The 10,688-nt window shown below is 36.1% G+C and overlaps 1 protein-coding gene across 4 annotated transcripts in view; it reads right to left on the bottom strand.

Moving 5' to 3' along the window:
* POLR3G (RNA polymerase III subunit G) overlaps positions 1 to 10,688 on the bottom strand; it is a 59,570-nt gene that overhangs the window by 14,806 nt on the left and 34,076 nt on the right. For 2 of the 4 annotated variants that reach the window (XM_064596361.1, XM_064596362.1), the window contains exons 7-8: positions 9,760 to 9,906; positions 619 to 4,226 (exon numbers count right to left, since the gene is read on the bottom strand). In XM_064596361.1, coding sequence (XP_064452431.1) covers positions 4,140 to 4,226; positions 9,760 to 9,906 — 234 coding nt within the window. In that variant the 3' untranslated portion in view covers positions 619 to 4,139. Of the gene's footprint in view, positions 1 to 618; positions 4,227 to 9,759; positions 9,907 to 10,688 lie in introns of those variants that run through there. The other 2 variants (XM_064596360.1, XM_064596359.1) reach the window with 1 other exon arrangement.

Raw genomic sequence — 10,688 nt, 5'->3', positions numbered from 1 at the left:
AATTGTGAATCATTGCATTTGGTTCACTTAAAAACGTGGCTTTGTAAGTGAAGAAAAATTTGCTATTTTTAGGGCAGATTATTTTTTTTAACGATGGGTACAAATGGTTAAGGTTGTTTTGAACTATTGAATGCCATTTAAAGTTTTTGCCATCCTACTCCTAGAAAATTATGGGATTCATCTCTTCAAAAGATAGGGTAAAATGGATTATATAGTCTGCTGACCACATTAGAATTAGAAAGAAGACTAATGTTAAATGAACTTTTCCAAAGGACTTTGTGTTTTTTAAAGCTTTTCTTTTTCTGAACTCGCTTGTTCAGCAAAAATTCTTTAAATGACCCACTACTTACTAATTAGTTCTTTTTAAGGTATCTATTTCTAAAATTACCTAGTTGGGAATATGAAGGATGTTTCAGAAATATCATGAAGCAAGGATCCAGTCAAAGCGTTACAGGGTAAAGGTAGAGTTTTTAGAAGTCTGTTATTTAAATGGTGCGTTATGATCAGTATCATTCTTATTTTGAATTACAACAGCGTTGCTCAGGAAATCAGTATTTTTCTTCTAAGTATGTGCATATTGCACTGTTATATCATAGAAATATCTGAATGCTTTATTTAATTCTTTTTATGTATGCAGATACTATAAATCTTTTGTATAATGTATTTTATACAAAGGCAAAATGGAATTGTAGAACATTGTTAGCATGTACATCTGTAAAACTGGTTTTTAAAACTTTCTGCCCTTATTTTTCGTATTTTAAAAGATATGCAAAATGTAATAAAGTTTCTATTTTATTATTCAGTCTAAAATGAAAGCTGGTGAATTTAATTGAATAAAAGCAAAACTGTTTCCTCTTTTAAACTATTTGATGTAGAGATACTATGTAAGGTAGATAGAATTGCCAAAGGTCTACCAATTCATATTTCTCACTTGTTATACAGAAAATCCACTGGATTATTTATAGGACATAAATGAAAACAAATTTCAGATGGATGTTCTTTGGATGTTCTTTGATATCAGGGAAGAAGACTTTAAAAGGCATGGTCCATGGCTGCTTAGCAAGTTGTGGGTCACATATTTAGCAAAATGCTCTATATGTAAATTTTATCATGAAACCACCTTTCCACTTCAAGGATATTTTTCAAAATTACTGGTAGCAAAAAGAATTGAAAAAGTTGTTTGAAGTTTTTATTTATTTAATGGAGGAATTGTGATACAATTTTTTTTCCTTAAAATTGTATTTAAACTCATTTTTTAAATAATAAGTTGTATTTTTTTTTTAAGATTTTATTTATTTCTTTATTTGAGAGAGAGATACAGCGAGAGAAGGAACACAAGCAGGGGGAGAGGGAGAGGGAGAAAGAAGCAGGCTTCCCGCTGAGCACGGAGCCTGATGTGGGGCTTGATCCCAGGATCCCGGGATCATGACCTGAGCCACCCAGACGTCCCTAATAATAAGTTTTTACTAACTCCAGAGCCTTTAAGCATATGGAGGCAAAGCCATTGACACTGTACATTTGAATGTGGTGGGGATGGAAAGGTTAACAAGACCTTCCAAATTTCTTAGCATTCTCTTGTATCCACTGTAAGTCAGTTCCCGATACCAGTGATCATACTAATATTACACTGTCTGCCAAATCTCTTAATTTGTTAACATGACTTTAATCATCTAGAGTTTTCTTTTGTGGGTGGTTTATTGAAGAATATTTGGTAACTGTCATACTTGCTCAGTAAATAAAGTTATTTTACTATGTAAAATCTGTATTAACAAATCTGTTTTCTCAAACATATTTAAGTAGGTTCAAAATAAACCATGTTTATATAAAACAAAAGGACACAACTTTGTTTTGTAAGAATTTAATGTGTAAACAGGAAAATAAGCATATAGCAACAAAACAGTTTGGCCTGTTAATACAGCAATTGTAAAGACACTTCAAGTACTTTTTTATATACAGGAGGCTATCTCTGCATTAAAGTTTACTTTCTTATGGAATAAGTAACTTCACAGTCTCCGAGATTTTAAGCCAGAAAGACAAGATTCATGCTGGTAAAGCAACCTGTAAATACTCCCTGTCCTCAACAGTTAGTCTACTTTAAACTTATAAAAAGATCTTCCAAAGGGGGAAGACAGTGCACTTAAGGCAGATGGCTGGGGCCTCCTGTAGCAAATCCCTGCCCAAAGGGGCTGTCTTACCATCTGCTGGACTAAAACTGGAGGCAAAATTGAAAGCTAGGAAAATAAATATCTGTATCTTCAGTGCATCTGACCAATTCACAGGGTTATCTGCAGATTTATATCTAAGCAAGTAAATAGAACTATTGAGATCAGATTTCTATAAATTAAATGGTATTTGGCTAAGGTACTAAGGAGGTGAGAGAATAAAACATCAATGTTTTAACAATCCCAAGTGACTTTATTTGCCCATTACAATTAGAAACTTTATGTGAGTTTCTACTTTAAGTCCAGTAGATTGCTGTTTTAACGTGGACTTTTTTTGTTTTCCATTTAGAATGTTTAAAGTTTCCCAGAAGCTAATTTCAACTAATAATTCACATATGATTGACACACTGAACTAACAATGGTCCTTCACACCCACCTTGAATAATCTGAGGAGGTACTGAAAGTGATGTTTTTCCTGAGAAAGTCATGTTGCAAAATGGCACAAGACAAATTTTCTCCAGTCCTTCCCTCCAGAATACAAGATGGGAAAATCAGGTTATAATATAGTGTGTGAGGAAAACATGCTTGTTTTTCAAAACTTTGTTTTCAATCACTTACGAAGTTACCATTTTTTAGAGGGTGAGAACCAAATTTAAATTAAGTGATCATTTCTATAAGGTATGAATGAATACACATGGCAAATTTTGGTTGGTATGTAAGCAATTTTTATAGAAAATAGTTTACAGGTGGAGAAACTAAGGCACAGAAAACTTAACCAAGCTCATTTTCAAGGTTGAGTCTATAGTAAAGGTAGAAACAGAATCTAGGGCTTTGATTCTCAGGGTTAGAAGGTAATGGGTAATATCTTCCCCAAAGGGAAAAATTATCGTCTTTATTCTTTTTGGTAGGGAATATTAAGAAATCATTTAAAAATATACAATACGAATTCCCTTAAAAATCTTTGGCATTTGTGTGTCTTTGGGGTTTTAGGTATTTTCCTGCCAAAATATAAAACGGCATGGGAGCTAGTTTTTAATCAAAACAAAAAAGATTACTCTTAATTTTAAAATGACCTGAGTTTTATTCTGCATTGTTATATAAATCAATTGGATAACTATGAGTCCTGTGAAATTTAACAATGGCCACTACACCAAACAGATTTCATACACATGCATTCTGCAGTGAGATTTATGACTAGAACTTTCTTTACACTTTCGTAAAGTACAAAATTAGATATCTAATTTTTCATAAGCCCAACTATTCAAAGATATCAAACTTAACTACAGTGAGATGATTATATGTTAAGTGGCATTGAGTTGGCTCCAAATTCAAGTATTTTTAGTATTCATCCCAGGTTTTTGTACAGCCTAAGATGTGAGCTGGGAAATTCATACAGTTCAGAATGGGGCATTTTTCCCTGGATGTTTTTGATCACAAAACTTCCAATCTCATAAAATATGCAATTGTAAGAGCTCAGGTAGGTTTTTGCAGTCATTCATAATGCAGCACAGAACATACCATGCGAAAATAAAAGATAAAATTATTTTCAAGTTTGTTTCTAAAGTGCTCTTTGTGCAGTATTATTATATCAACTTTCAGATTACAGAAATCCACTATAATGACTAGTAATAGTTTTACAACAGATCGAGTTCAACAAGAGTAATTTGTTCAAGTATGAATACATAGATTAAAAATGCAAAAACTCTAGGCACATTGAAATCCAAATGATACAAGAAAAATCCACTTGAATACATAAGACAGATGACAGGGGTGTTGAAAAGGAATGTCAGAGTATCAGAGACTGATTGGTAAGGTAACTAGTATGTAAACTCAAAGTGGTTCTGAATATTTTGACAGCAAGTATTTGTCCAACAAAACAGGAACAAAAATATAATATTCCTTATCAGAAATAGAAAACAAGTCTGTCCAAGTGTTCAGAAGTGGTATCATAAAGATACTTTGGGAGAAATTTCATAGCTAATAGGTTGCTTCATCCATGTTGTCGTCACTATCTGCACCAAAATCATCTCCATCTTCAAAGTATGAATTAATGTAGTCATTTTCCTAAGTGAAATGATATATTCCTCAGTAAATATTAAAATGAATGAGTAGTAAGATCATTATTAAAAAATATAATCTAGGCTGTCCCTTTAAGTGTATAAATATCAAGTAATAAGAAAACATAGCAGGCTTTTGAAAAGTCTCTATTTCATCTGATTAAAAAATACATTGGTTTTCATTCCCATCTACCTGTGCTGCTTTCCACAAGGCCATCACCTCCTACTATTTTCAGGCACCAACTCGTTAAGAGAAAATGAAGGAATGTCCATGACACCTTAGTAAAATGATCCATCGAATTCATTACACCTTAGTAGGATGATACATGGTCTAGTGAGCTAAACCACTAAACACTCCAAACAAATGTACAGACACTCAAGAAACAAAGCCAATTTACATTAACATTCATTAAACTACACCAGAACTGAGGTTTTCAGTCACGATGTGTAACTGAGCAGAAGTAGAGGGATTTTTGCTTCCTGTCAAAAAACAGGCCTCAAGATACCAAATCTCCTTGAGGTTAAGAGGAATTAAGCTCCTGGGAACATTTCAATTATCAAGACTGGGGAAGATTTATCCATGTAAATAATTCCTGATATTTCTGTGCTTTCTATCAAAAATTCAAAAATCCATTTTGGATATGGAATAAAGGAATTTATGCACATTATTAACTAATTGCAGTGTATGGGCTGTATTTGAATTTTGATTGGAATGAACAGTAAAATTTTGAGACAATTAAAAATATTTGAATATTGGCTTAATATTTAATATTAAGAAATTATATTTCATTATGTTAGGTGTAATAATAATATTGTGATATTAAAGAGCCCTTATTTTTTAGTACATACTGAAATATTTATGGATGAAATGATACAATGCCTGGGGTTTGCTTTATAATAATCCAAGGCGGATGGGAAATGGAAGTGGGGGGATAGGAATGGATTGGGTGAATAAATGAGTGGTTGAAAGATTGGCTATAAATTGATGATTGTTAAAACTGGGTGATAAGTTCATGGGTGTTTATTTTACTTGTCACTAGATTTTTGTACTTCATTGAAATCCACCATAAAAAAATTAATCTCTACATCTCCACTCTCTATAGCAGGAGTTACGACAGAGTAAGAAGTAGAGACTGTTCTCAAAAGAAGGTCACCTGGATATCAGCTTTTTTAGTATCTTTTTTTTTTTTAAAGATTTTATTTATTTGACAGAGAGAGACAGCGAGAGAGGGAACACAAGCAGGAGGAGTGGGAGAAGGAGAAGCAGGCTTCCTGCGGAGCAGGGAGCCCGATGCGGGGCTCGATCCCAGGACCCTGGGATCATGACCTGAGCCGAAGGCAGCCGCTTAACGACTGAGCCACCCAGGCGCCCCACTTTTTTAGTATCTTAATGGCGGGATTTTTTTTTAACATATAAATTTATACAAATAATGCAAGATAACTTGTATTGTTCAGGTATAGATTTCTTTACTTTGTCTTCCCTAACACTGTAAGTTTTTGTATCCAGTAAGTTTCCATAGCATCCCCAGGAAGATGGCCTGGTTTCTCTGGTGCCAAGAAATCCAGTAACGTCTGGAAGCCTGGCTGAAGCCTCGGGGCTAGTGTACAGGGGAGGGGTGCATGGGTGAGAGTTCAAATGAGACCACCTTGTAAAAGAGTTGGAAGGGATACTTCACTATTCCAAATCAAAACATCTGCAACTTATGCTTTGCTTTAGACACGAACACTTCCAAGTACATTCAGTGATTCACCTTAGGTAATTTTGTGATGTTAATAATCTTGATACACGTACAAAGTGAGAACTTGTTGAAACTGATGGCTTAAATGGTTCTTGGCTTTCACTTGTTTTTTCTTTAATTACAATATTCAAAAGACCGAAGGAAGAAAAAGTCTGCGTTTCTTTAATTTTACAAAGAGGTGCTACCTAGATAATTTGCTCCATTTATTCTTCAAAAATAATGCTTATCAAATCCTCAATAGGTCAAGTTAATTAACAGGATTTTTTCATTAATTAATTGCTAAAAAGAGCCAAGAGTATGACTTTAAATCTAGAAAGTCTTTAACTGAGTTCCCCTCTTCATCCCTCACCCAGACTCATACTCAAAACATGTATCCTTTCTCTACTAAAGTGAAAAGTTGTTGTTTTTTTTTTACTGTATTTATATAAACTGTGTTTAGTACTCTGCTAAAGCCTCACAAAGAATTCTGAAATTATTAGAATCCTGATGTTTGTCATTCTTACTAGGGATGATCGTAATTTCAACAGAGCTCACCTCAAGCAGATTTTATAAAGAGAGCATTCCAAAAGCTAATCTTGTCTAGAAAACAGGCCACTACCCACTCAAAGATAATAGCACGCTACAATCCCCAAGACCAGTTGTGACAACCAAAAATGTCTCCAGATATTAGCAAATATAACTTGGAGGGCAAAATCATCACTGGCTGAAAAACACTGGTTCATAGCAACAAGCTTTCAAACATGATTTAACCATGGTTCCTTCCAATCCAAGCAACTGAGCTTTCTAAAATACAAATATGTTAAAACTACTCCACTGCTTTAACCCTTCAAAGGCTACCCGCAGCACTCAGGAAAAAGTAATATTGCTCAGCCTGGTATTTAAGACCCTATATATTTGTCTCTTCAGCTTCATCTCTCCACGTACCCCCCCATTACACTCTGATCCAGCCATATTGACTTGTCAATTACACTATTAAGCTACACTCTCATCATGTGCAAGCCTTCTCCACCCTCTTTCCTCTATCTCCAAGTCCCCTCCAGTCCATTGCTCATCTTGATCTGATTAAGTCTTCAGATTGTCTTCTTTGAGATACCTTCTTTCACATCACTAAAATGGAGTTTGGTGCCCCCCTTACGTACCCCTATGGCATTCTGTACTATATTACACCATAGCATTATTCAGTGTATTGCAATTGTCTCCCCTCTTGTGTGTTTCCCCACTACACCAATATCCTTGATGAGAGAACTGTATCTTCTCTTGATACTCCCCTTGCCTAGTACAATTCCAAGCATATGCATGGTGTACAATTACTATACAGTGAATGAAAAAAAAAGTAAGGAGTAAAAGGTATTTCTAGGGCAACTAAAATTTTGGATAGGGATGCAGTCAGGGAGATTGTAGAGAGAAAAGGAAATCCAAGGGAAGAAATCTGAAGAATACTGACATTTAAATATTAGAAAGAAGAGAACTCAAAAGAGACCATGAAAAGCTATCAGAAATAGGAGAAAAACAAGAAGGGTTGTGTCACAAAAACCAAGAAAAGCAACATTTGCCTATGTCCTGGCATATAGTTGATGCCATAATTGCCTTAAGTTGTTGAATTTATTTTATTTATTATTTTTTTTTATTTTTTAAAGATTTTATTTATTTATTTGAGAGAGAGAGAATGGGAGACAGAGAGCATGAGAGGGGGAAGGTCAGAGGGAGAAGCAGACTCCCTGCCAAGCAGGGAGGCTGATGCGGGACTTGATCCAGGGACTGCAGGATCATGACCTGAGCCGAAGGCAGTCGCTTAACCCACTGAGCCACCCAGGCGCCCAAGTTGCTGAATTTAAATAAAGGAAATATTTTAACAATGAAGCTGTGAGCAGTGTTAAATGTTGCAGAAAAGTGAAATAAGGCCTCAAATTAATCTATTGGTGAACGTGGTGGCAATAGTTTCAATTGCACATAGGTGGCAATCAGATGAAAAGAACTAAAGGGTGGAGGGGGGCGGAGGGGGGGGTGGCGTGTGAAGCAAAGCCGGCTAAACAGCTTTCCAGGAGACAGCTGGACACTTCGAAGGGATGTGGGGAGCATACTTTACAATGAGAGATGAACATGTTTTAATGCATGAGTGGAACAGAAGAGTAGGAAAAGAGATTGAAAATATGAAAAGGGAAAGGACATAAGGATTACAGACCCCCCAAAGGCAGGACAATTAGCCCCAAATACAGTGAAGCCTATTTCTTCCACTGGAAAAAAAAAAAAAAGGAGGAGGAGGAAAGACATTTCGTTTGAAGGCAGAGGACATGAAATTAAGGGAGTTTCTTCTTGATGGCTTCATTTTCTGTATGAAGGGGTTATCATCTGCTAAGAGTAAAAGGAAAGGGAGTCAAGGAGAGGGACTAAGAAGAAAAGAGATGACTTAAAATAATTGTTGTGGACAGAGGACATGGTAAGGAGGAACACAGAGACCACGTTGCCAGCAAAAAGGGGCTGGTGACTGTTGCTTCAGTGGCATCAGTTTCTGAAAAGCTCAACAGGTGGCTTGGAGGGAAAAGGGGAGAGAGTGGAACTGATTGAAGGTTACCTTGATCTCAAATGTGTGCGGGGAGGACAAGGGACAAGGGCAATGGCAAGAAAGCAGTCAAAGGGTGAGCAAGGGTCTAGGCCCCTTAGGGAAGGAGATTAAGACAGGGAACCAGTAAAGGAGAAATAGAGAATCAGGGGTTTGGCAGTCTCAATCACGTCAGAGTGCAGGGATAAAAAAAGTGAATGATCTGGAAAGAAAGTTGGACACAACGTGGTATTTTTAATTTTAAAATGTTTAAAAGTTATCTGGAAGAATAAAGAATACTCAGGAAAATCCTTCCCTAGAAATAACAAATAATCAGAAGCTTCTATTAACAGGAACAGCAGAGTGATGGTTCAAAACCAGGTCCCAGAAATACATCTAAGTAGAAGTGGAAATCTAATAGCTGATACAGGGGAATTGCAAATCAATGAAGAAAGCAAATTATTTAATAAACGAGGTTAGCAGCTGGCTAACCATTTGGAAATAGATAAAAACGGATCCATACCTCTCTCTTTACACCAATATAAATTCCAAAGCAATCCAAAATTTAATGTAAACGAGTTAAAGCATATAATAAAGACTTCATAGTTATACCAGTTTCAGGTAAAGAAAAGATTCAGCATCCTGTGGGAAGCTGAACTGGAGTGAAGACAAAGTTTACTTCCATGGAGAAGAAACTCCCAGCATAGGGTTACTGCATGAGGTGTCTACTAAGTCCCAAAGATGCTGTGACCAACAAAGTTACCCTGCTCAAAAACACCCTGATTGGCTCTAGCTTATTTTGAAAGGCACCATGTTTCTAGAAGTTAGAAATCCCAAGTTCAAACCACTAAGTCCTAACTCAGTCAGATACTGGAGGTTAGATCCTAACTGTTCTCTGGCAGTGTCCACATGCACTTTGGGATTTGATGATGGTATGGCAGGGATTTCCTCTTCAGACCCTAAATGACTAAGTCCTTAATTACAGTAATGGCAGATTTAAAATTTTATGTAGATAAATCTTAAACTAATCTGATCAATTTGCTTCACTTGTGGACTTCCACTTACAAAGTTGTCTATCAAGTTACTCTTACCTCCTAGATTCAGTTTGGTATCATCTCAATGCTATAATAATTCTCCTGACACTAAGGAACTGATACCGGTGATAATGATATATCCCAACTTGGTTTTGGTTTGTTATTTTAATTATATAGCATATATCTGATTACTTATTAGATAATCCTTAAACTTAGTAACTTTATTACCTCTTCTTGCTCTTCTTCATCATATTCCTCTTGTTCTGCAGCATCATCGTCCTCCTCCTCATCGCCTTCTTTACTTTTCTCTTTGCTTCCTTCTTTCTCTTCATTTTCCTCATCTGATTTTTCACCATCACCTCTCTTTTCCAATTCCTGGTATAAATGAACTTCATTAATTTAAATGGAAACCACTAGACTTTGACCTCCCTGCTTAGCTTCAAGAAAACACAATTACCATTCACCTTATTCTAATCCTCCAGGCCACTACCTAGGAAACTGTGAGTTCACTCAACAAAGGAGGAACTCTCTGTCCTGTCATTATACTAGTATTTTCATTGATTTTGTTACTTCATAACTGGGTCTCAGGGATGGCTTAGTATCAGCTCTAAGCACAATGCTTTATTTTTATGGTTTGTATCCTACCTCCTTCCTAAAATACTGAGTTGATTCAGTTCATAGACGGAAACTTTCAGAATGCTATTTTGTTATCTCTCCAACATAAAAGGAGAAAAAAGAATGTAATGGTAACATTTCAAAAATGTCTATGTTGTATTTATTTATTTATTTTTAAAGTAAGCTCTATGCCCAATATGGGACTTGAACTCACCACCCTGACTTCATGAGTCGCATGCTCTACCAACTGAGCCAGCCAGGTATCCCTATGTTAATACTCATAATTAAAGCACAGGATCACTTTAGCTAAGATATGATTTTTTTTTTTTAAAGATTTTATTTATTTATTTGACAGAGAAAGACACAGCGAGAGAGGGAACACAAGCAGGGGGCAGTGGGAGAGGGAGAAGCAGGCTCCCCGCCAAGCAGGGAGCCCGATGTGGGGCTCGATCCAGGGACTCCAGGATCATGACCTGAGCCAAAGGCAGTTGCTTAACCGACTGAGCCACCCAGGCGCCCTAGCTAAGATATGATTATTCTTA

The sequence above is a fragment of the Mirounga angustirostris genome, unplaced genomic scaffold (genome assembly GCF_029215605.1).
Source record: "Mirounga angustirostris isolate CCGP_5_RB_7025 unplaced genomic scaffold, mMirAng1.0.hap1 SCAF_7, whole genome shotgun sequence".
Classification (NCBI taxonomy): Eukaryota; Metazoa; Chordata; class Mammalia; order Carnivora; family Phocidae; genus Mirounga; species Mirounga angustirostris.
This window is presented reverse-complemented; position numbering and strand designations above follow the sequence as displayed.